This window comes from Panthera onca, chromosome X, assembly GCF_046562875.1.
Source record: "Panthera onca isolate mPanOnc1 chromosome X, mPanOnc1 haplotype 2, whole genome shotgun sequence".
In the NCBI taxonomy this organism is placed as follows: Eukaryota; Metazoa; Chordata; class Mammalia; order Carnivora; family Felidae; genus Panthera; species Panthera onca.
The window spans coordinates 57978255-58005495 of NC_138357.1; the positions used below are offsets into that span (position 1 = coordinate 57978255).

The 27241-nt window shown below is 37.8% G+C and overlaps 1 protein-coding gene across 3 annotated transcripts in view; it reads left to right on the forward strand.

Moving 5' to 3' along the window:
* Positions 1-27241, forward strand: part of CHM (CHM Rab escort protein) — a 246400-nt gene that overhangs the window by 157229 nt on the left and 61930 nt on the right. For all 3 annotated transcript variants that reach the window (XM_081793306.1, XM_081793307.1, XM_081793308.1), the window contains one exon: positions 16406-16502. In XM_081793306.1, the coding sequence (XP_081649432.1) occupies positions 16406-16502 (97 nt within the window). The remainder of the gene's footprint in view (positions 1-16405; positions 16503-27241) is intronic.

The following is a 27241-nucleotide window of genomic DNA, read 5'->3' on the forward strand; positions in this document are numbered from 1 at the left end:
ACCTCTAGTTCTATCTGCATAGTTGCAAATGGAAAGATTTCATTCTTTTTGATTGTGAAGTAATACTCCCTTGTATATATATACCACATCTTCTTTATCCATTCATCCATTGATGGACATTTGGGCTCTTTCCATACTTTGGCTATTGTTCATAGTACTGCTATGGACATTGGGGTGCATGTGTGCCATTGAAACAGCATACCTGCATCTGTTGGATAAATACCTAGTAGTGCACTTGCTGGGTCATAGGGTAGTTCTATTTTTAGTTTTTTGAGGAAACTCCATACTATTTTCCAGAGTGGTTGTACCAGTTTGCATTCCCACCAGCAGTGCAAAAGAGATCCTCTTTCTCCACATCCTCACCAACATCTGTTGTTCCCTGAGTTGTTAATGTTAGCCACTCTGGCAGGTGTGAGGTGGTATCTCATTGTGGTTTTGATTTGTATTTCCCTCATGATGAGTGATGTGGAGCATTTTTTCATGAGTCGGTTAGCCATTTGGATGTCTTCCTTGAGGAAGTATCTATTCATGTCTTTTGCCCATTTCTTCACTGGATTATTTGTTTTTGGGGTATTGAGTTTGTTAAGTTCTTTATAGATTTTGGATACTAGCACTTTATCTAATATGTCGTTTGCAAATATCTTCTCCCATTCTGTCAGTTGCCTTTTAGTTTTTCTGATTGTTTCCTTTGCTGTGCAGAAGCTTTTTATTTTGATGAGGTCCCAATGGTTGATTTTTGCTTTTGTTTCTCTTGACTCTGGAAACCTGTTGCGTAAGAAGTGGCTGCGGCCAAGATCAAAAAGGTTTTTGCCTGCTTTCCCTTGAGGATTTTGATGGCTTCCTGTCTTACATTTTGAGTTTGTTTTTGTGTATGGTGTAAGAAAGTGGTCCGGGTTCATTCTTCTGCATGTTGCTGTCCAGTTTTCCCAGCACTTCTTGCTGAAGAGACTGTCTTTATTCCATTGGATATTCTTTCCTATTTTGTCAAAGATTAGTTGGCCATATGTTTGTGGGTCCATTTTTGGGTCCTCTATTCTGTTCTATTGATCTGAGTGTCTGTTTTTGTACCTGTACCCTACTGTCTTGATGATTTCAGCTTTCTAATACAGCTTGAAGTCCGGGATTGTGATGTCTCCCGCTTTGGTTTTCTTTTCCAAGATTACTTTGGCTATCCGGGGTCTTTTCGGGTTCCATAAAAATTTTAGGATTATTTTTTTCTAGCTCTGTGAAAAAGACTGGTGTTATTTTGATTGGGATTACATTGAATATGTAGATTGCTTTGGGTAGTATTGACATTTTAACGATATTTGTTCTTCCTATCCAGGAGCAGGGAATTTTTTTCCATTTTATTGTGTCTTCTTCAATTTCCTTCATAAGCTTTCTATAGTTTTCAGTATATAGATTTTTCACCTCTTTGGTTAGATTTATTCCTAGTTATTTTATGGTTTTTGGTGCAATTGTCAATGGGATCGATTCCTTGATTTCTCTTTCTCTTGTTTCATTGTTGGTGTATAGGGATGCAACTGATTTCTGTACACTGATTTTATATCCTGCGACTTTTCTGAATTCATGGATCAGTTCTATCAGTTTTTTGGTGGAATATTTAGGGTTTCCCATACAGAGTATCATGTTATCTGCGAAGAGTGAGAGTTTGACCTCCTCCTGGTCGATTTGGATGCCTTTTATTTCTTTGTATTTTCTGATTGCAGAGGTTAAGACTTCCAGTGCTATGTTGAGTAACAGTGGTGAGAGTGGACATCCCTGTCATGTTCCTGACCTTAGTGGGGAAGCTCTCAGTTTTTCCCCATTGAAGATGATATTAGCGTTGGGTCATTCATATATGGCTTTTATGATCTTGAGTTATGGTCCTTCTATCCCAACTTTCTTAAGGGTTTTTATCAAGAAAGGATGCTGTATTTAGTCAAATGCTTTGTCTGCATCTATTGAGAGGATCATATGGTTCTTGTCCTTTTTTTATTCATGTGATGAATCACATTGATTGTTTTGCAGATATTGAACCAGCCCTGCATCCCAGGTATAAATCCCACTTGGACCTGGCGAATAATTTTTTTAATGTATTGCTGTATCCGGTTGGCTAATATCATCTTGAGGATTTTTACATCCATGTTCATCAGGGAAATTGGTCTCTAGTTCTCTTTTTTAGTCTGGTCTTTGTCTGGTTTTAGAATCATGGTAATGCTGGCTTCATAGAAAGCGTTTGGAAGTTTTCCTTCCATTTCTATTTTTTGAAACATCTTCAAGAGAATAGGTGTTAACTTTTCCTTAAATGTTTGGTAGAATTCCCTTGGAAAGCCATCTGGTCCTGGACTCTTGTTTTTTTTTTTTTTTGTTTTTTTTTTTTTGGAGATTTTTGATTACTAATTGGATTTCCTTACTGATTATGGGTCTGTTCATATTTTCTGTTTCTTCCTGTTTCAGTTTTGGTAGTGTATATGTTTCTAGGAATTTGTCCATTTCTTCCAGATTGCTCATTTTATTGGCATATAATTGCTCATAATATTCTCATTATTGTTTTTATTTCTGCTGTGTTGATTGTGATCTCTCCTCTTTCATCTTGATTTTATTTATTTGGGTCCTTTCCTTTTTCTTCTTGATCAAACTGGCTAGTGGTTTATCAGTTTTGTTAATTCTTTCAAAGAACAAGCTTCTGGTTTCATTGATCTGTTCTGTTTTTTTTGGTTTCGATAGCATTGACTGCTGTTCTGATCTTTATTATTTCCTGTCTTCTGCTGGTTTTGGGTTTTATTTGCTGTTCTTTTTCCAGGTCTTTAAGCTGTAAGGTTGGGTTGTATATCTGAGACCTTTCTTCCTTCTTTACAAAGACGTAGATTGCTATATACTTTCCTCTTATGACCGCCTTTGCTGCGTCCCAGAGGTTTTGGGTTGTAGTGTTATCATTTTCCTTGGCTTCCATGTACTTTTTAATTTCCTCTTTAACTTCTTGGTTAGCCCATTCATTCTTCAGTAGGATGTTCTTTAGTCTCCAAGTATTTGTTACCTTTCCAAATTTTTTCTTGTGGTTGATTACAAGTTTCATAGTGTTGTGGTCTAAAAATACGCACCGTATATTCTCGACCTTTTTGTACTTGTTGAGGGCTGATTTGTGTCCCAGTATATAGTCTATTCTGGAGAACGTTCCATGTGCATTGGAGAAGAATGTATATTCCACTGCTTTAGGATAAAATATTTTCAATTTATCTGTTAAGTCCATCTTGTCCAGTGTGTCATTCAAAGCCATTGCTTCCCTATTCATTTTCTGATTAGATGATCTGTCTGTTGTAAATGGAGTGTTGAAGTCCCGTACTCTTATGGTATTATTATCAATGAGTTTCTTTATGTTTGTAATTAATTGATTTGTATCTTTGAGTGTTCCCACATTTGGAACCTAAATGTTTACAATTGTTAGGTCTTATGGTGGGTAGACCCCTTTATTATTATATAATGCCCTTCTTCATCTCTTGTTACAGTCTTTATTTTGAAGTCTAGATTATCTGATATAAGCTTAACTGCTTTGGCTTTCTTTTGTTGACCATTAGCATGAGATGATTCTCCATCCCCTTGCTTTCAACCTGAAGGCGTCTTGAGGTCTAAAGTGGGTCTCTTGTAAACAGCATATAGATGGATCTTGTTTTCTTATCCATTCTGTTACCCTGTGCCTTTTGATTGGAGCCTTGAGTCCATTGACATTTGGAGTGAGTACTGAAGGCTATGAATTTATTGCCATTATGTTACTTGTAGTGTTGGAGTTTCTGGTGGTGTTCTCTGGTCCTTTATACTCTTTGTTGCTTTTGGTATTTATTTATTTATTTACTTACTTATTTATTTCATCTTTTCTCCCCTCAGAGAGTCCCCATTAACATTTCTTGCAGGGCTGGTTTAGTGCTCAAGAACTCTTTTAATTTTTGTTTGGGAAACTTTTAATCTCTCCTTCTATTGTGAATGACAGCCTTGGTGTATAAAGAATTCTTGGTTGCATGTTTTTCTGATTCTACACATTGAATATGTCCTGCCACTCCCTTCTGGCCTGCCAAGTTTCTGTGGATAGGTCTGCTGCAAACCTGATCTGTCTTCCCTTGTAAGTTAAGGACTTTTTTCCCTTGCTGCTTTCATGATTCTTTTCTTGCTTGAGTATTTTGTGAATTTGACTATGATCTGCCTTGTTGATGGTCCTTTTTTGTTGAATCTAATGGGAGTCCTCTGTGTTTCCTGGATTTGATGTCTTCCTTTCCCCAGGTTAGGAAAGTTTTTTGCTATGATTTGCTCACGTAACTCTTCTACCCCTTTTTCTCTCTCTTCATCTTCTGGGACCCCTATGATTGTGATGTTGTTCCTTTTTAATGAGTCACTGATTTATCTAATTCTTAAATTGTGCTCTTTTGCCTTAGTCTCCATCTTTTTTTCTGCTTCATTATTCTCCATGAGTTTATCCTCTATATCACTGATTATCTGCTCTGCCTCATACATCCTTGCTGCCATGGCAACCATTCGAGATTGCAGCTCAGTTACAACATTTTTTACTTCATCCTGACTAGCTTTTACTTCTTTTACCTCTGCAGATTCGGGTTCTAATCTATTTTCAATCCCATCTAGTATTCTTCTTATTGTGATTCTAAATTCTGCTTCAGACATCTTGTTTTATCTGTGTTAGATAAGTTCCTGGCTGTCGTTTTTTCCTGCTTTTTCTTTTGGGGTGAATTTCTTCGTTTTGTCATTTTGAAGAGAGAAAAGGAATTAATGAGGTAAAAAAAATTAAAAATTAAAAAAAATTAAAATTAAAAAAATTAAAAACAGGAAACACACACACAAAATGAAATAAATGATGCTATATCCTAGGTGTGCTTTGGTGTAGGTGTTGAAAGGGGCTTGATAGATTAGAGATAAAGTGGAAGGAAAAAAAATGGAAATCGTTTGAAAATTTGGAAAAACATACACTGAAATAGAATAAAATGAAATGGCATAAGTAAAATAGAGTTTGAAAAAAATTACACAAAATAAAAAATATAGTAGAAAAAATTTAAAGAAAAATATTTTTAATAAAGATTGAAAATAAAAATATTTTTTCTCTTTCTGAATTCAAGAAAAAAGAAATGAAAAAGAGAAAAAAAAATTGAATAGATCGACCAGCAAACAGACTGAAATACAATTGAAATTACTTCTTTTTCCCCTAGAAGTCATACTATGATGCGATTTATAGTCTGTAAACTAAGCAGGCCAAGAGACTTGTGTTCCTGAAAGGGGAGGTTGGCCCAGTTGGGTGGAGCTTGGTGTAATGGTTCCGTTCTCCACTAGATGGCGCTGCTTAGCTTACTTGGGTTTATTGTTGTGGTGCTTGTAGGTGTGTATGTGCATGTGTGGGAGCAGTGAAAATGGTGTCTCCCAGCTACCCAGTCTGTAGTATCGGAACTCTGTTCTCCCTGAGCAGCAATCGTGCACCCATCCTTTGTATTCATCTTCCACCCACTCTCCGCTTTTACATTGTCCATGACCAAGCCCCAGGCAGCACCTCCCTGTTGAGTTTTATCTCAGATGTGGCTGTTTTTCCCAACCCCTTACTTCTGAGGGACTGCAGCTTTGATCTGTTCTGCCCCTCTGCAGAAGGGTCTCACCTAGCAAATGGCCAAGTGCCAGCCACACCAAGTAATGTTCATGGGACCCCGCTGCTGCCGATGCCCAGAGAATGTGGTTGGGTGCCAGTCTTCCCCAGAAAAAGTTCATGCGATCATGTAGCAGCAGCGTTTCAGGGATTATGGCAAATTGCAACATGTGTCTGACACCAGGCTTCACCCCCAACGACCTTGTTCCAGCACCATCATATGTGGTTATTCTCCTGGGTCTACTGGGGCCTTTGCCTTTGGGGGAGCCATACAGCCTCAACCAGATGTCCTCCCAGCTTGGGAACCACCTCTCCCCATGTGGCCTAAAGCCCCCTGGACTTCACTCTGCTCCCAGGGATTTGCCCTTCCCACCAGAGCACTGCCAGGTATCGAGTTGTGGAGTTTCAGACTCTGTGCTCCCCCTGTTTATAGGGTCTTAATGGAATTTAAGCCCTCTCCTTTCTCCCTTTTTGTTCAGTCCCTGCGGCTGTTTGTACTATTCCGCTTTCTCTCCAGCTGCTTTTGGCAGGGGGGGTCCTTTTTCCCGTATTCCCCTCTTCCCCCCCCCCCCGTGTCTGTCCTCTCTCAGCAAGCAAAAACAGCTCCCTGCTCTCTGCGGCTTTTCTCTCCCCCAGTCCACCTCTCTGCGCTGCGTACCTGCTGAGTTGTGTGGTTCAGTTTGTGCAGATTGTCATGTTAATCCTCAAATCAGTTTTCTAGGCGTGCAGGATGGTTTAGTGTTGATCTGGCTGTATTTCATGGACGCGAGACACAAAAAAAAGATTTCCATGCTGTTCTGCTATCTTGGCTCTTCCCTATCAGGCTTTTCTTTTCTTTAAAGAAGAAGTGTATATTTCAACTGATGCTGTGGAGGTAGTAAAAAGGGAGGGAGAGTTTGAAGATATCCAGGAGAAAAGGAAGATAACTGATGCAGCAAGGTCCAGGTAAAGGTGGGGAATATGAGATTCAGAGAACAGGTAAAACCGTTGACCTTAAGAGGGGATGTGAGACACTTGCAATAAGAGGATGAATGGAGGATATTTGTAGGTCTGGGAGTTTCCATCTAATGGAATCCATCTACTCTTTAAATTACGAAGTGAGGTCATCTCCTGAGAATTGAGGTATAAGTGTCGGGAACAGGTCAAAGCTCAAGGAAAGATATACAGTAATAACTGTGGGGAGTTGGAGTATGGCCTCTCTCATTGTCAGATGGCTGTACAGTGTTGATTGCCGAGTTGAGCCTGGTGGTTATGGGTGTATGGTGGCATTAATCTGCCCCTATCCTTTCAGCTCTTCCATTCTCTTACCCCACTTAATCTTCTCAATGATCTGTTAAGAAACCTACAATTCCTTGTCCTCTCCTTTTCCTCCTAGTTTACCTTTCTTCCCTCTTCCTTTTTCATGTCCTGGTCCCCATGGTGGATTTTCTGAACTGCCCTTCCCCCAACACGTTCAATTCCTATGTAGCCATGTTCTTCCACTGTGCCCACAGAGGAAAATTTTGTCTCTGGATGAGTCTATAATTTACATCTGGATCACAGAAGGATACTTGAGAAAACCACACATCCACTCAGACTGGCACTCCCACAGAGTCAGGGTTGCCAGTCTCATTCAGCTAGACCGTCGCTACCACTAGTTAGTTTATCCACTGGTCTCGGATAGCTCCCTCTCCCATTCCTCTCAGTGCCTAGTCCAAATCTTTACTGTTTTACCCTTCCTCCTCTGTCTTAGCTCTTTCACCTCACCCCTCACTTCACTGAGAAAAGTAAGGCCCTACTAAGCACAATGGCCCTTGACCTCCTGCCCCACCACCCACAACTGATATACAAGTACAAAGAGTAATGACAGGGCTCCCCTCCTTGTCCAAGGCCAACCCCATTCATAAGTGCTCTTGATATACACACATGCGCACACACACACACCACCCTGCATCTGTGTCCTGTCTTCGGCCTTTCCCTGCTACTGGTACCTTGCCTTCAACCTATATACATGTACTAGTATTTTGTTTTCCAAAAATAATATTAAAAAAAAATCTCCTTTTGCCCCCATCTCTAATTGTATCCCATCTCTCCCCTGATCTCATCAACATTTTCAAGACAGTGTCTATACTTGCTCCCTCCAGCTCCTTTCCTCTCATCCATTTCTAGACCAGCCTGGCTTTTACCTCCACATTTCTTCCACAATTTTTCTTGCTAAGTTTATTAATAACTTTATAATGGTCAGGAGCATAGGACATTTTTTTTTCTATTAGGTCTTTTCTGGTACATTTGACAATGTTGATTATTACCTTTTTCTTGAAACTCTATACTCCTTGGCTTCCATGATACTGTGCTCTCCTGGTTCTCATAACTCTCTGAATAGTCCATCTCTGCTTCTTTTATGGGCTCTATCCTCCTCTTAAATATTGGGGCTCCCCCAGGTTCTCACTTCAACCCACATTATCTCTTGCTCTATGCACACTTGCTGCTGGACTCCATGTACTTACGTAGTTCCAACTCTGCAAATGTTGGTGACAGCTACTTCTTTATCTCCCAGGAATGTTGGTCAAACTTCTTGCTGGACATCTATCCCAAAGTCCCCTCAAATTGAACATACTCAGAAATTAACTCACCATTTTCCCTCTCAAAACTACTTATCCAGTGTTCCCTGCCTTCATGAGAAGCACTGATGTCCTTCCAACTAACAATTTCTTCCTCCTGTCTCTGGTATCCCCTGAGCCTCCAGGTCCTCTCATTGTACTTCCTTGAATGGGCTCCAGTATGCTTTTCCTCTCAGTTCTTATTCTCACTCCTCTGGTTTCAGAACTTCATCTCTGCCTTCTAACTGGTTGTTCCTCCTCTCATCTTGTCTCCTTCAGATCCAATCTCTAAAGAGCTATCAGAGTGATCAGTCTAAAAGTGTACATTTATACTTCTCTTTGTTTCCTATATTGGCTTCCTTCCTCTTTGTAAATTTTTAAGCATATGTGATGAACCTTAAAGAGAGGAAAGTGTAGGTGTAAGTCTAGGTAAATTTTATGGAAGTGGTACTAGAGGTTTGAGGGTATTCCCTTTTGATGGCTTTTCCTAATCTCTGTGAGTTTTAAGACAGTTACCTTCTCAGAGTTCAAGACACAGAAGGTTCTGTGGTCGGGGTTACTGATTGTATTTAAATTTTTAAAAATTAGACATTACGGTTGTAGGAAACAAAAGAAATATAGGCATACCTCAAAGGTTTTGTGAGTCCAGTTCTAGACCACTGCAGTAAAGTGAATGTCACAATAAAGCAAGTCAAATTATTTTTTTTTTTTAGTTTCTCAGTTCATATAAAATTATGTTTACACTATACTGTGGCCTATTAAGTGTTCAGTATAGCATTATGTATAAAAAAATGTACTTACCTTAAAAATACTTTATTTCTAAACAATGCCAACTATCATCTGAGCTTTCAGTGAGTTCTAATCCTTTTGCTGGTGGAGGGTTTTGCCTTGATGTTGATGGCTACTGACTGATCAGGGTGGTGGTTACTAAAGGTTTGGGTGGCAGTGACAATTTCTTAAAATGAGACAACAATAAACCTTGCTGCATCAATTGACTCTTCTTTTATGAATGGTTTCTCTGTAGCATATAATGCTGTTTAATAGCATTTTACCCACCATAGACATTCTTTGAAAATTGGAGTCAATCCTATCAAAATTTGTTGCTGCTCTATCAACTAAGTTTATGTAGTATGTAAACCCTTTGTTGTCATTTCAACAATCTTCACAGCATCTTTGTCAGAAGTAGATTCCATCTCAAGAACTACTTTCTTTGCTCATCCATAAGAAGCAACTCCTCTGTTGTTAAAGTTTTATCATGAGATTGCAGCCATTTAGTCACTTCTTCAGACTCTACCTCTAATTCTAGTTCTCTTGCTGTGTCCACCACATCTGCAGTTACCTCCTCCACTGAAGTCTTGAACCCTGAAATTCATTCATGGGGGCTGGAATCAACTTTCTCCAAACTCCTGTTAATGTTGATATTTTGAACTCTTCCTGTGAATCATGAGTGTTCTCAATGGCATCTTAAATAGTGAATCCTTTCCTGAAGGTTTTCAAATTACTTTGCCCACATCCATCAAGGGAATCACTGTCTATGGCAGGTATAGTTTGATAAAATGCATTTCTTACATAATAAGACTTGAAAGTCAAAATTCCTTGTGGATCCATGAACTGCAGAAAAGATGTTTGATAGGTAAAGATAGGATTCAGTATGTAGAAAGGGAGGGGCTAGGACTTGAAGGTCCCAGGGAGCAAAGCCACATATTTTAAAACAATGCTGGAAACATCTATGAGAAAAACTCCCTCAGGCGTAAAGTTTTTCTTAATAATGTAACAAATACATGGGGCGCCTGGGTGGCTCAGTTGGTTGAGCGTCCGACTTCGGCTCAGGTCACGATCTCACGGTCTGTGAGTTCAAGCCCTGCGTCGGGCTCTGGGCTCATGGCTCAGAGCCTGGAGCCTGCTTCCAATTCTGTGTCTCCCTCTCTCTCTGACCCTCCCCCGTTCATGCTCTGTCTCTCTCTGTCTCAAAGATAAATAAACTTAAAAAAAAAAAAAAAAGAATGTAACAAATACCACCTACTCCCCCTTCATGTTTCCCTCAGGAATAAACAACTCATCACCTACAGGTATCTTTTTTTTTTTTTTTTTCCTAAAAAGAAACCAAAAAGAAGAGGAGGAACAGACCAAAACCCTATAAAATAAAGTTGCTTGCTTATACTCAGGGGTATTCACTTTCAGATGTCCCCTCTCTGTAAAGAGACCTTTCATACTATTCTTACCTTCTGATCTTACACTCTGATAAACTTTTGCCTGCTGCTCATTTTATTCTGTGTCCACCTCCTCATTCTTTGAATTGGCTAAACAACGAGCCCCTGGCATTGAGGTATTTATTCTGCAAAATGTGTTAGCAAGCATGAAAACAACATTAATCTTGTTGTACATCTCCATCAGAGCTCTTGGGTGACCAGGTTCTTTGTTAATGAGCAGTCATATTTTGAAAAGAATCTTTTTTCTGAGCAGTAGGTCTCAACAGTGGTCATAAGATACTCAGTAAACTATGTTGTATAATCCAAGCTTTCTTGTTCCATTTACAGAGCAGAGGGAGAATAGATTTAAAATAATTCTTAAAGGCCCTAGGATTACTAGAATGATAAATGAGCATTGGCTTCAACTTAAAGTCACCAGCTACATTAGCCTTTAACAAGAGAGTCAGCCTGTCCTTTGAAGCTTTAAAGCCAGATGTTGACTTCTCTTCTGTAGCAATGAAAGTCCTAGATGACATCTTCTTCCAATAGAATGCTATTCAATCTCTGGAAAATCGGTACTGTAGTGTAGTCACCTTCATGAATTATCTTAGTTACATCTTCTGGATAACTTGCTGCAGCTTCTTTATCAGTACTTACTGTTTCACCTTGCACTTTTTTAAAAAGTTTAAATTCAAGTTAGTTAACATACAGTGTACTTTTGGCTTCAGGAGTAGAGCCCAGTGATTCATCTCTTATATAGGACACCCAGTATTCATCCCAACAAGTGCCTTCCTTAATACCCATCACCAATTTAATCCATCCCCCCACCCACCTCCCCTACAGGAACCCTCAGTTTGTTCTCTGTATTTAAGAGTCTCTTATGCAAAAGGGTTCCCCTATCTCCACATCCTCACCAACATTTTTTGTTCCCTGTGTTAATTTTATCGTTTCTGACAGGTATGAGGTGGTATCTCATTGCAGTTTTGATTTGTATTTCCCTGATGATGAGTGATTTGGACATCTTTTCATGTGTCTGTTGGCCGTCTGTATGTATTCTTTGGAAAATGTCTATTAATGTCTTCTACCCATTTCTCCACTGGATTATTTGTTTTATGGGTGTTGAATCTGATAAGTTATTTTCGACACTAACCCTTTATCCATTATGTCATTTTCAAATATCTTCTCCCATTCCATAAGATGCCTTTTAGTTTTGTTGATTGTTCCCTTAGCTGTGCAGAAGCTTTTTATATTGATGAGGTCCCAATAGTTCATTTTTGCTTTTATTTCCCTTGATTTTGGAGATATGACCTGAGGTCGAGGTCAAAGAGGTTGCTGCCTGTTTTCTCCTGTAGGATTTTGATGGTTTTCTGTCTCAGATTTTAGGTCTTTCATCCATATTGAATTTACTTTTTGTATGGTGTAAGAAAGTGGTCCAGTTTCATTCTTCTGCATGTTGCTGTCCAGTTCTCCCAGCACCATTTGCTAAAGAGACTATCTTTTTTTTTTCATTGGATACTCTTTCCTGCTTTGTGGAAGATTAGTTGGCCATATATTTGTGGGTCCATTTTTAGGTTCTCTATTCCATTGGTCTAGGTGTCTGTTTTTGTGGCAATACCATACTGTATTGATGATTATAGCTTTGTAATACATCTTAAAGTCTGGAGTTGTGATACCTCCAGCTGTGGTTTTCGTTTTCAACATTACTTTGGCTATTTGGGTTCTTTTGTGGTTCCATACAAATTTTAGGATTGTTTCTTCTAGCTCTGTGAAGATGCTGGTGTTATTTTGATAGGGATTGTATTGAATGTATATAGATTGCTTTGGGTAGTATTTGTTTAACAATTTTTGTTCTTCCAATCCATGAGCATGGAATATTTTTCTATTTTTTTGTGTCGTCTTCAATGTCTTTCATAACCTTTCTATAGTTTTCCACATACAGATCTTTTACCTTTTTGGTTAGGTTCTAGATATAGCATTTTAAAAATACATCCTAACAAGTTATTAGGTCTTTGATCTCTGTACCAGGGGTTTCTCTGCTGTCTTCTAAGCCTTTTTCAAGCTCAGCTATTAGTATTATGATTGTTGTTCTAAATTCTTGTTCAGATGTATTGTGTATATCTGTTTTGAGCAATTCTCTGGCTGTGATTTCTTCTTGACCTTCCTTTTGGGGAGAATTCCTCTATCTTGTCATTCTGGCAGTCTGTCTTTTACATGTTTTAAAAACTTTTTATGTGTCCTTCACCCGAGAGTACTGCTATATTAAAAAGGGACCGTACAATGTCCAGGCCTGGCACTCCAGGAAGTACTTCTGTTGTATGTTGCATGTACTCTGCTGTTGGGTTCTGGCTGCCCAGTACCACTGATCAGTCCTCTGCAGAGCTCCTCCTTGCTTGCAATGATGGAGTGTTTGGACCTTTAACTAGGTGTGCTTTGATTTCTTTGTTGAAGTAACCCTGGAAAAAAAGGAGGTGGGGGGAGCCTGATGCTATAAAAAGAGAACAATGAAAGGGGAGGAAAGAAAACCAAATAGAGAATCAAAACCTATAAGGTTGATTCCAAAGAAAGAGAAAGGAAAAGAAAGAAGAAAAAAAGCAAAAGAAAAGAGAAAAGATGGAACCTGAGTAGAATTAAAAAGCCTGATCAAAAAATATATATGTCTGTGTGTGTGTATGTATGTGTAGATAGATAGCTAGTGTATATATGTGTAGATAGATATGACAAAAAACAAATCAGAAACTATAAATCTGATTCGAAAAGAAAACAAAGAGAGGGAGGAAAGCAAGAAAGAAAAAAGAAAAAAATTAAAGGTTGTCTGTTGGTGCCTGAGGCTGGTGGCTGTGTTGGTCTGGAGGAGAGTCTGGCTACATTGAGTACGTTAGTCTTGCTCTGGTAAATGAGCATTTGCTAGGCATGGAGGGGTAGGGTTTGTTCTAAGCGTGTACTGCCTCCACTGGTGACCGCTGTGCTACTCTCTTAAGTCCCACTGTGTTGGTGTTAGGAAAATTTCCGTCACCCCAATCTCTCCTCCCGACTGGGCTCTCACCCCCTGCTGTTCAGGCAGCCCTCACTGAATAGCAAGGGCAGTCAGCTTGCCCTGCACCATTATTCTCCTGTGGCTTCCCCTTGGCACTCTGATGGGATTCAAATCCTGAAGTCTGAATGGACCCCGAATGGTGCAAATCCAGATCCACTCCCCTCCTCCAGGGGTCCTACTGCTGAAAGGTCTTTGGCTGGCACCTGCAGAGTATTTTGTCCTTGGGGAGGCAATAAAACCTGTTTCCAAATAATCCAGGAAGGGTACTATTCTTTCCCAGTGCACCCTGGAGATCGCTACACCATGCTATGCACTCCAGGGCCAGCTACCCGCTCCCCAGGAGCGTGTGCCATTGCTCTACTCTCGAGAAAGTCATGCACTTGCAAAACCTCTGAGTTTCATCTCCTAAGGTTATGTACAAAAAAGAACTGACACTCTCCATACTTTTCATTCCCCCCTCCATAGTCTGTAGAGGTTTTCCTCTTGTGCTAACTCGATGCCATTATTTCACAACCACTCTTTCTTTCTCTCCCTTCTGTCTCTCCACAGAAAGGGTTCCCTCCCCAGTGCCTATGCTGGTTTATTTCCCTCATTTCATATCCACACACCTCACTCCTGCTAAGCTGTCCACCGTCCAACTGTGGAGATCCTTTTGCTGCTCCACAGATCAATTTCCTGGGTTTTCCAAGTGATCTGACCTCAAAACAGCCATGTTTAACGGACAAGGAAAATCCCGGTCCTCCTACTTCTCCATCATCTTCACCTTGCACTTTTATGTTACGGAGATGGCTTCCTTCCTTAAGCCTTCTGAACCAACCTTGGCTCGCTTCACACTTTTCTGTAACTTTCTCACTTCTCTCAGCCTTCATAGAATTAAAGAGAGTTAGGGCCTTGCTCTGAATTAGACTTTGGCTTAAGGATATGTGGTAGCCATTTTGATACAGACCACTGAAACTTTCTCCATATCAACAATCTATCTCTTTACCTTTCTTACATTCTTATGTTGAGTAACACCTTTTACTTCCTTCAAGAACTTTTCCTCTGCATTTGCAACTTGGCTGTTCAGTACAAGAGGCCTAGCTTTTGGTCTATCTTGGCTTTCAACATCCCTTTTTCACTTAGAAATAAGCTTAATTATTTCTAGCTTTTGATTTAAAGTATGAGATGTGCAACTATTTCTTTCACTAGAATACTTAGAGGCCATTATAGAGTTAATAATTTGCCTAATTTCAGTATTATTGTGTCTTAGGGAATAGGGAGGCTTGAGGAGAGGGTAGAGACTGGGGAACAGTGGCTGGTGAAGCAGTTGGAGTACACAAAGCATTTATCAATGAAATTTGCGGTTGTATATGTATGGGCTCAGTTCATGGAACCCCTAAACAATTACAATAGTGACATCAAAGATCACTGATCATACATAACCATAAAAAATATAATAAAAAAGTTTGAAATATTGTGAGAATTACCAAAATGTGAATTAGAGATATTAAGTAAGCAAAATGCTGTTGGAAAAATGGTACCAGTAGATTTGCTCAATGTATGGTTGCCACAGACCTTCATATTTGTAAAAAAAAAAAAAAAAAACAGTATTTGCAAAGTGTAATAAAGCAAAGCACAATAAAATGTGCTATGCCTGAATGTTGGTGCAGTTCCTACAATACCTTTCTGGCTTTAAACGTTTTTACTCATAATCATTTGATAATTATTATACATTAGATACATGTTTTACTGGTTCCTCTCTCTTTAAAGTACATTTTGTGTCATGGACATCCAGCAGCAAAAGGGCATTAAGAGGAATATGGAGAACACAGTTTTGGGGACATCTTAAGCCCAAAAATGTATTTCTAAGTAATGTGATAGTAGAATATCCATGGTTATCAAAAGAATATCTGTTTTGAGAACTTGTAGGCATTTCCTGTATTGGCTATCAATGTGACATCACGAGTCAAAATCTAAGCATAGTGCTCACAGGTAAAAGTGTAAATTGGGCTTCACATTTTGACAAGTGTTTTATATATGAGAGAATATAGTTTTCTCAGATTGAAGATTAAATTGAGAATTAATATTGAAACTTTTGGTTTTATAGAGAAACATTGACCTGATTGTCATTTTAATTATAAGGCCATGCAATATATTAGTAGTGCCTATAGCATATCAGCATACTGCATATCAATAAACATTAATTAATTAATATTTTAAATATTTATTTATTTATTTTGAGAGAGAGAGAGCCCTAGCAAGGGAAGGGCAGAGACAGAGGGAGAGAGAGAGTATCCTAAGCAGGCTCCCCTCTATCAGCACAGAGCCGGATGTAGTCAGTCAGTCTCACAAACCGTGACATCATGACCTGAGCCAAAATCAATAGTCAGGTGCTCAACCAACTGAGGTACCCCAATAAACATTATTTTAAAATAATTTTCCATTTTACTTTAAATTCTGGGTTTCTAGTTTTAGTACTGGAATCCTTAAAGACATTCATTTGGAAACATTTTGGTATATGTTTGGCTACACTGTTGACATATTACTTTGCTTATTTCAACATCTTTCAGATTTGTAACATTTTTAAATTTTAACACTCTATACCTACTGCTTTTAGCCATTATGAATAATCAAAATTAATATGATCTGTTTTCAAATACTAAAGTGCATATAATTCAGAAGTAATGAGTCATAATTTAATCCTTTGAAAATAATAAGTGAAGAATTTAACAAATATTAAAGATATTTGAAACATTTCTTGTCCATGAATTAATTATATGAATACAACATATGTGATATATAAGTATATAAATAATGCAGAAATTGGACATTCAGGCACATGTATATGTTACATGTTTCAAATTCTGTTCTAAAATCTTTACAAGCTAAATTTTTTCAAACATCATGGAGTTTGAAAAAAAGATAATTTGAGAGTTAACTAAACTCTAATGATAGAAGAATGAAAATGAGATCTACCCCTTATGTCTAATATTTTATTTCTACTTTTCAGATTTCCATTTTGACAGTGCCAGCAATGGAGACAGGAACTTTTGCTGTTCGGGTCATTGAGTTATGTTCCTCAACAATGACATGCATGAAAGGCACATGTGAGCACAGTAGAATCTGGTTGTCTTATGTGTTTGTTTTGGCAGTAAAGGGGGACAGCCATTGATAAAGTTCTCTGGGTTCTGTTTATAGTTTTGCAATATATATATATGTGTATAGGCAATGTATATATATGTATATGGGCAATATATATACATGTATACACATGTATATATAAATATACATCCAAGTTAGTTAGCATATAGTGCAATAATGATTTCAGGAGTAGAATCCAGCGATTCATCCCCTACATATAACACCCAGCGCTTAACCCAACAAGTGTCTTCCCGATGCCCCTTACCCATCTAGACATCCCCCCCACCCACAACCCCTCCAGCAACCCTGTTTGTTCTCTATATTTAAGAGTCTCTTATGTTTTCCACCTCCCTGTTTTTATATTATTTTTGCTTCCCTTCCCCTATGTTCATCTGTTTTGTATCTTAAATCCCACACGAGTAAAGTCATATGATATTTGCATTTCTCTAATTTCACTTAGCATAATACCCTCCACTTCCATCCACATTGTTGGAAATGACAAGATTTCATTCATTTTGATTGCTGAGTAATGTTCCATTGTATATATGTACCACATCTTCTTTATCCTTTCATCTGTGGATGGACATTTGGGCTCTTTCCATACTTTGGCTATTGTCAATAGCCCTGCCATAAACATTGGGGTGCATGTGTCCCTTCGAAGCAGCACTCCTTTATCCTTTGGATAAATACCTAGTGGTGCCATTGCGCGGTCGTAGGGTAATTGTATTTTTAACTTTTTGAGGAATCTCCATGCTGCTTTCCAGAGTGGCTGTACCAGTTTGCATTCCCACCAGTGCAAAAGAGTTCCCCTTTCTCCACATCCTCACCAACATCTGTTGTTGCCTGAGTTGTTAATTTTAGGTATTCTGACTGGTGTGTGGTGGTAACTCATTTTGGTTTTGATTTGTATTTCCCTCATGATGAGTGATGTTGAGCATTTTTTCATGTGTCTGTTAGCCATCTGGATGTCTTCTTTGGAAGTGTCTGTTCATGCCTTCTGTACGTTTATTAACTGGATTATTTGTTTTTTGGGTGTCGAGTTTGATAAGTTGTTTACAGATTTTGCATACTTACCTTTTATCTGATATGTCATTTGCAAATTATCTTCTTCCATTCCGTCGCAGTTGCCTTTTAGTTTTGCTGACTGTTTCCTTCATTGTGAAAAAGATTTTTATCTTGATGAGGTCCCAATAGTTCATTTTTGCTTTTGTTTCCCTTGCCTCCAGAAAAATGTCAAGTAAGAATTGCTGTGACTGAGGTCAAATAGATTTTTGCCTGCTTTCTCCTCTGGGATTTTGATGGCTTCCTGTCTTGCGTTTAGGCCTTTTATTCATTTTCAGTTTATGTTTGTGTATGGTGTAAGAAAGTAGTTCAGGTTCATTCTTTTGCATGTTGCTGTCCAGTTTTCCCAGCACCACTTGCTGAAGAGACTGTCTTTATTCCATCGAATATTCTTTCCTGCTTTGTCAAAGATTAGTTGGCCATACATTTGTGGGTCCATTTCTGGGTTCTCTATTCTGTTCCATTGATCTGAGTGTCTGTTCTTGTGCCACTACCATACTGTCCTGGTGATTACACCTTTGTAATACAGTTTGAAGTCTGGAATTGTGATTCCTCCTGCTTTGGTTTTCTTTTTCAGGATTGCTTTGGCTATGTGGGGTCTTTTCTGGTTCCATAAGATTTTCGGATTATTTATTCTAGCTCTGTGAAGAATGTTGGGGTTATTTTGATAGGGATTGCATTAAATATGTAGATTGCTTTGAGTAGTATCGACATTTTAACAATATTTGTTCTTCCTATCCAGGAGCATTGAATAATTTTCCATTTTTTTGTGTCTTCTTCATTTTCTTTCATAAGATTTCTATATTTTTCATGGTATAGATTTTTCACCTCTTTGGTTAGATTTATTCCTCGGTATTTTGTGGTTTTTGGTGCAATTGTCAATGGGATAGATTCCTTGATTTCTCTTTCTATTGCTTCGTTATTGGTGTATAGAAATGCAACTGGTTTCTGTGCGTTGATTTTATATTCTGTGACTTTGCTGAATTCATGAATCATGTCTAGCATTTTTTTGGTGGAATCTTGTGGGTTTTGCATATAGAGTATCATGTTATCTGCGAAGAGTGAAAGTTTGACTTCCTCCTTGCCAATTTGGATGCCTTTTATTTCTTTGTGTTCTCTGATTACTGAGGTTAGGACTTCGAATACTATGTTGAGTAACACTGGCAAGAGTGGACATCCCTGTCATATTCCTGACCTTGGGGGAAAAGCTCTGCTTTACCCCATTGAGGATGATATTAGCAATGGGTCTCTCGTATGTGGCTTTTATGATCTTGAGTTATGGTCCTTCTATCCCTACTTGCTTGAGGGTTTTTATCAAGAAAGGATGCTGTATTTTGTCAAATGCTTTCTCTGCATCTATTGAAAGGATCATGTGGTTCTTGTCCTTCTTTTATTAATGTGATGTATCACATTGATTGATTTGCAGATACTGAACCAGCCTTTCATCCCATTATAAATCCCACTTGATTGTGGCAAATAATTCATTTAATGTATTGTTGGATCCGGTTGGCTGATATCTTGTTGAAAATTTTTGCATCCATGTTCATCAGGGAAATTGATCTCTAGTTCTCCTTTTTGAGTGGGGTCTTTCTCTGGTTTTGGAATCAAGGTAATGCTGGTGTCATAGAATGAGTTTGGATATTTTCCTTCCGTTTCTATTTTTTGGAACAACTTCAAAAACATAGGTGTTAACTCTTCTTTAAATGTTTTGTAGAATTCTCCTGGAAAGCTATCCAGCCGTGGGCTCTTGTTTTTTGGGAGATTTTTGATTACTAATTAAATTTCTGTTCAAATTATCTATTTCTTCTTGTTTCAGCTCTGGTAGTTTATGTTTGCAGGATTTTGTCCTTTTCTTCTAGATTGCCCAATTTATTGGCATATAATTGCTCATAATATTCTCTTATTATTGTTTGTATTTATGCAGTGTTTGTGATCTCTCATCTTTAATTCTTGATTTCATTTATTTGAGTCCTTTTTCTTTTTGATTAATCTGCCTAGGTGTTTATCAATTTTGTTAATTCTTTCAAAGAACCAGTTTCTGGTTTCATTGAGCTGTTCTACTGGTTTTGTTTATTTATTTGTTTATTTGCTTTGGGTTTCAATAGCATTGATTTCTGCTCTAATCTGTATTTTCCTGTCTTTTGTTGGTTTGGGGTTTTATATGCTGTTCTTTTGCAGCTCTTTAAGGTTGTGGATTAGATTCTGTATCTGAGACCTTTCTTCCTTCTTTAGAAGGCCTGGATTCGTATATACTTTCCTCTTATGACCACCTTTGCTGCATCCCAGAGGTTTTGGGCTATGGTATTTTCATTTTCATTGGCTTCCATGTACTTTTTAATTTCCTCTTTAACTTACTGGTTTGCGCATTCATTCTTTGGTAAGATGTTCTTTAGTCTTTCAGTATTTGTTGTCTCTCGAAATTTTTTCTTGTGGTTGATTTTGAGTTTCATACCATTGTGGTTTGAAAATATGCATGGTATGATCTTGATGTTTTTGTACTTGTTGAGGGCTGGTTTCCCACTATGTGACCTATTCTGGAAAATGTTCCATGTGCACTCAAGAAGAATGTATATTCTGCTGCTTTAGGATGAAATGTTCTGAATATATCTGTTAAGTCCATCCAGTCCCATGTATCATTAAAGCCATTGTTTCCTTGTAGATTTTCTGTTTAGATGATCTTGTAAACAGCATATAGATGGATCTTGTTTTCTTATCCATAATGTTACCCTATGTCTTTTGATTGAAGCATTTAGTCCATTGACATTTAGAGCGAGTACTGAAATATATGGACTTATTGCCATTGTGTTGCTTGTAGAGTTGGTGTTTCTGCTAGTGTTCTCTGGTCCTTTCTAGTCTTTGTGACTTTTTTTCTTTTTTGTTTTGGTTTTGCTTTTCTCCCCTCAGCGAGCCCCCCTTAAAATTTTTTGCAGGGCTGGTTTAGTGATTATGAACTCTAGTTTTTGTTTGGGAAACTTTTTATCTCTCCTTCCACTTTGAATGACAGTCTTGCTGGATAAAGAATTCTTGGTTGCATATTTTTCTGATTCAGCATGTTAAATATATCCTGCCACTCCGTTCCAGCTTGCCACACTTTGTGTATACATGTTCTGCAAATCTATTCTCTCTTCCCTTATAGGTTAAGGACTTTCTTCCCTTGCTGCTTTCATAATTCTCTCCTTGTCTGTGTATTTTGTGAATTTGACTATGATTTCCCTTGTTAATGGTTGGTTTTTGTTGAATGTAATGGGAGTTCTCTGTGCTTCCTGGATTTTTTTTATCTGTGTCTTTCCGCAGGTTAGGAAAGTTTTCCAGTATGATTTGCTCATATACAGCTTCTACCCCTTTTACTCTCTATTCATCTTCTTGGACCCCTATGATTCTGATGTTATTCCTGTTTAATGAGTCACTGAGCTCTCTAATTCTTATATCATGCTCTTTTGCCTACCCCCCCTTTTTTCCTGCTTCATTATTCTCTATAAGTGTCTCTTCTATATTGTTGATTTGGTGCTCTGATTCATCCATCCTTCCTGTCGTGGCATCCATTCTAGATTGCATCTCATTTATTGCATTTTTACTTTTGTCCTGACCAGATTTTATCTCTGCAGAAAGGGATTCAATGCATTTTTTTCAACCCTAGCCAGTATTCTTATCATTGAGATTCTAAATTCTGGCTCAGACATCTTGCTTATATCTATGTTGATTAAGTCCCTGGCTGTCATTTCTTCTTGTTCTTTCTTTTGAGGTGGATTCCTTCCTATCGTCATTTTGGAGGAAGAAAAGTATTAATAAAATACAAAAATAAATTTTGGGAGATTAAAAATGACACCAAAACAAATTCAAATAAAGTAAACTAGATCCTAGGTGTGTTTTGGTCTAGCTATTGACCATATTTTTTTTTTATTCACACAATGTTTGTTCACATACTTTATGTTCATACAATAAGTCATTCTATACCTTCCCCTTGCCTCTAATTAGTTTTGTATCTAAATCTTCATAGGCCCCATTTTTAAGTTCTCCAGTGAAAGAGTTTCTGTGACATTCCAGGTTGTTTTGTAATTTTACTTATGCTTATTACAAACATACTTTCAAAAAATTTTTTTTGACTACTACTGGTTTTCTTCTTTGATTTTCCTTAGAATTCTTAATCCAGTTTCTTATCTTCTACCATATGTAAATGATCAATTTAACGCTTTTATGAGTCTAAAGTTACATAGTACTTTAATTTCTTTTACTAATATGTATCAAAATTTTTGTCTCTAACACTGTTCAGATATCATGCCTTCTACCACATATTTTGTAAAGATGTTTCAGTAAGTAGAAACCAGCAAGGATACATTAGATGTCATTATGCCTAGATCTAAATTGTGTACTGTAGTGATTACAAAGAAGCACACAGTGGCATCCCTAATTTGAAATGTTCATAATCTTATTAGACACCTAATAGAGCAAGACACTATTAACTGTGTGCAGTGTACTCTAATAGACATTTCAGGATAGGTGTAGTTGAGTACAACATAGGTCTGACCTTAGGGTACTCACAATCTAGTGGGACAGATAAGACAAACACAAAAGTCTCTGTAAGAGGCAGAATATGAAAGTACCAAAAGAGTGCTACCAACAAACAGCAGACTGGAGAGATTCATAGGAGGGAAGAAACAGTATCTTAAAAATTTTGTAAACATATTAATTTTCTTCAAACTGTTACATGAATTATGAGAAGCAGAAGACTAATTTGGTTTGGCATAGTTAATGAAAACATGACAATGTCTTCAATTGTAGAACTACTACTTACTAAAAAATGTCAAATGTGGTTAAACAGAGAGAAGTGGGAGCTTGTTGCTAGTAGGCAGAGTGAAGAAAACTTTGCCCTTCTTGTTATAATCTTAAATTTCCATTTGAAGAGTAGCTTACTCATGGTTTTCCCCCTTTTATAGTGATTTGTGATATAAGTAAATCTTTACCATGACAGTTACCCTTATTATTTTTCCCTATTACTTTCACCAGTTTTTTGTCATGTCTTTTTTATCTTTATTAGTATCTTAAATATAAAACTACATTCATCTTTGATTTTCTGAATTACATTTATTTTATGTTTTGAATATCTTTTGTAAATTTATTTTTATAAATTATTTCTCTATGTGAAGTACTTTTGTATCTCCAGTCTAACAATATTCATTATTGACAGTTTAAAAAAGAAAAGTAAAATTACTATAATCCTATAGATGACAAACATTTGGTATGTGTTTACCTTGTTTTTTATATGCATATACATATATATGTTCCGTAAGTATCCAGTACTATTTTATATATTTTATAATCTACTTTTCAAAAAGACTTAATACAACAGAATTTTTTTGTATGTCTTTGAAAACATTTTCAGTGATTGTGGGTATCCCATCTTTAATATCATGCTATTGAGATTAAGTGAAAATTTTTACTTCATAGTCCTAGAAAAAAACAGCTGGCCTAATAAATATTTGTGAAATTACATTAATTTTTAAAAACTTTTGAGTGGAATTATTGGGTCAAAGTATATAGGCTTTTTTATTTTGAAGTTATAGACTCATAGGTATTTGCAAAGATATTACAGAGAAGTCCCATGTACCCTTCACTCAGTTTCTTCCAATAGTTATATTTTATCAAATTATAGTACAATATCAAAGCCAGGAAATTGACATTGTTATAATGTGTGTATGCAATTTTATCACCTGTGTAGATGCTTGTGACCATCCCACAATGATTCTTAACATTACCCTTTTGTAGCCATAGCTGTATCTCTCCCTACCCACACTGGGCACCTAATCCCTGGAAACCACTAATGTGTTTTCTATCTTAGTAATTTTGTCATTTTGATGGTGTCATTTAGAATGAATCATACAATAGGTTAATCTTTTGAGAATGATTTTTTTTTTTACTCACTGTAATTTTAAGATTCATCTAAATTGTTGCATGTATCAATAGTACATTCCTGTTTATTACTTAGTAGTAGTCCATGGTAAGCTGTACTTCTTTCTGGCCTCCATGGTTTCTAATGAAAAATCTGCTATTATTTGAATGGTTTTTCCCATATAGATAATGTGGTTCTTTTTCCCCTCAGGCTGCTTTCAAGATTTTCTTCTTAGTCTTTAATTGTTGTAAGTTTTAATATAATGTGTCTTGGCATAGATTTCTTTGGAATTATTCTATTTGAGATTTGTGCAGCTTCCTGAATTTGCAGGTTTCTTTTGCCAAATTCAGGAAGTGTTCATCCTTTACTTCTCCAAATACTTTCCAGTCTTACCCTCTTTTTCCTCATGTAACATGACTATTAGATCTTTCACTATAGTTCCACATGTCTCTGAGGCTCTATTTCTTTATTCAAAAATATTTATTATACCTGTTAAGAGGAATTTATCATGCTAGGGACAGTGGATTATACAAAGGAATATAGCCAAAGTAGTAATAATAATAAGATGGTACAAAGAGCAAGAAGAGCCCAAAGTATGTGTGTTTCTGTTCATTTTTATGTAGGCTATTTTCTTTCATTTTGCATTGCATCATTTCAAGTTCACTAATTTTTTCCTTTGTCCATTCCATTCTGTTGAGCCATCCATTGACGGTTTTTTAATTTAATTTTTGTATTTTTCAGATTAAAAATTTACAGTTGGTTCTCCTTTAAGTCTCCTATTTGCTGAGGCTTTCTAATTCTTTGCAGAGACTTTCTGTTGTTTCATTTGTTTCCAGCAGGTTTGTAATTGCTCACTAATGCATTTTTATGATGGCTGCATTGAATCTTGTTTAACTCCATCAGTTGTGTCATGTTGGCATCTGTCATTGATTGTCTTTTTGCAGTCAAGTTCAGGTTTTCCTGTTTTTTGGTATAATGAGTAGTTTTGGATTGATACCTGGGCATTTTTATTATTCTGTAATGGGACTTGGATCTTATTCCGTTTTAGTAGGAGCCCCTCTGACACTGCTCTGGTGGATAAAGGGAGTTCCACCTTTTTACTGTCAGGGAAATGTAAGTCCCAGTTCCTCACTTGCCTTCTGCTGGAACCTGGAGGTTGGAGAATTTTCTCATTACTGCAGAGTGATTATATTGTAGGCTCTCCACTAGGCCTCTAACTGATTTCACCCTGGCTAGAAAGAATACAGGAGTACCTTGTTACTTATTGTTCCCCACATGGTCTTCATTGACACAATCAGGAGAGGGGTATGACCTCATTATTCAGGGAATGGTGGGAGACCACACTCTCCATTAGACTTCCACTGACACCACACCATTGGTGGTGTCAGTGGTGCCTCATTACTGCTGGGGAAGGGTTGAAATCCAGCATCCTGCTATGGTCTCTACTGACACTGAAGAGGATGAAGACTGTTGTTACTCTTGGTGAGAATGAAGATTTTGGCTCCTTACTTGGCCTTTTTTGATATCCTCCCCCAATGGGGCGGTTGAGACAACTTCATTACAAGCTGGTGTGGGGTGGAAGTCTAGACTCCTTATTCAGCCTTTAATGGTGAGTGCAGAGGGTTAAGGTGTGTGTGTGTGTGTGGTGGTTGAGTGGAGTAGAGTAATAGCTGTCTAAAAGTTTTCTCTTTTACTAGGTGGCTTCTTTATTGATCCTTGACTAGAGAGAACACTTTTACTGGGATTTTTTTTTTTTTTATCTGAACCCATTGATGTTTCTGGGTTGCTAGTTTCACTAGTAACCAGTCTGGGCTATATGAAGCAAGAAGAAACCCCAGGGAACTCTGCTATTTTGTTTCTTTCATCCAAAGGTCCCTAGCTAGCCTCCTTTCTTCTGTCTACCTCTCAGAGTCATCTTATGTTTGTTTTATGTATTATGTCCAAGATTTTTATCTATGCCTTAGGAGGAAGAGGAAAAAGTACCTTTTAATCAGTCGTTCTGGAAATAGAAGTCCTAGAGTGTCTAGAGGTTTTTTTTTTTTTTTTAGTATTTTTTTTTAATGTTTGCTTTTTTTTTGAGACAGAGGGAGACAGAGCATGAATGGGGGAGGGGCAGAGAGAGGGGGGGACACAGAATCGGAAGCAGGCTCCAGGCTCTGAGCCATCAGCCCAGAGCCTGACGCGGGGCTCGAACTCACGAACCGTGAGATCATGACCTGAGCTGAAGCCGGCCGCTCAACCGACTGAGCCACCCAGGCGCCCCGAGTGTCTAGAGTTTTAAGGCTTTTCATATATAGTGTCAAATTGTACCCCTCCCAGAGTTGTATCAATTTACATATTCATTGGTAGTTTATAAGCAAGCATGTCTGTTTCTCCAAACCCTCAAGAGTACTGGTTATTAGCAAAACTCCTTTGCCAAATTGAAACTTGGAAAATGATATTTTGTTTAAATTTGTTTTTAATAACTCATGAAGTTGAAGTTTTTGAACATTGGATATTTATACTTTTGTGAATCCCTTATTCTTTCCACTTATTATACTGCTTATTCTTTTCTTACCAACTTACAAGAGCAATATAAACATTACAGATATCAGCCCTTGATTTTAAGTGTTGCAAGCATATTTCTTGGTTCATTCAGTATTCTTTCAAAAGTGTGGGATAAGTAGAGGACATTATTTTAGGTCTTGTAAGTGAGACAGTGATGAAGAAAGCTTTCTGATCTCAGGAAGCTTTAAATTTACTGGGGAAGGGAAAATCAACAGCAATAACTTAAAAAAAATACAGCAGCAAAGCAATGTAACTTACGAATACAAGCAACAAGGGGCACCTGGATGGCTCAGTCAGTTGGGTGTCTGATTCTTGATTTTGGTTCAGGTCATGATCTCATGGTTCATGAGATCGAGCCCCATGTTAGGCTCTGTGCTGACAGTGTGGAGCCTGCTTGGGATTCTCTCTCTTCCTCTCTCTCTTCTCCTTCCATGCTCTCACCTCCCTTTCTTAAAATAAATAAATAAACATTAACAAAAAAAGAATACAAGCAACAAATGTTGAATGTAGGAAATATTGTGCTCTAAAATCTAAAGAATCTTTCAAGGAAAATAAGGGGCATGATCTTGTCCTTAAAAATGATGTATAAGAAGAGGAGAGGAGGCCTGGAAGACGACAGAGTAGGAGGATCCTAAGCTTGCCTCATCCAATGAATACAACTAGATAACACTCACATCAGCATATATAACCCAGAGAACAATCTGAAGACTGGAAGAACAAACTAAAGGTAGAAAAGAGGCCATATTGAAGAAGGTAGGAAAAGCAAAGATACAGTGTGAGAATAAAACAGACTATGGCCATCCTAGGTGGGGACAGAGACTGTGGTGCAAAGAAGGGGGAGAAACAGAGTATCACACCAGGGGACCTGCACAGGGAAGACAAATAGCCATAACATTTGACTTCAGAAGCAAGAAGGGACTAATTTTGTGAGTTCTTACAACAAGTGGGATTTAAAGCTTTGACTTTTAAAAATCACTGTGCTCACTTCTGGGAGAGCCCAGAGAGCATTAGGAAGCAGAATCCTTGCTCTTAAGGAGAGAGCACAAAAAACACCCTGCAGAGATAAAGTATGGAAACAGCAGCTTGAAAAATGTCTGAGGCAGGGGCACCTGGGTGGCTCAGTTGGTTAGGCATCTGACTTCGGTTCAGGTCATGATCTCACAGTTCATGAGTTCAAGCCCCACATTGGGCACTGTGCTGACAGCTTGG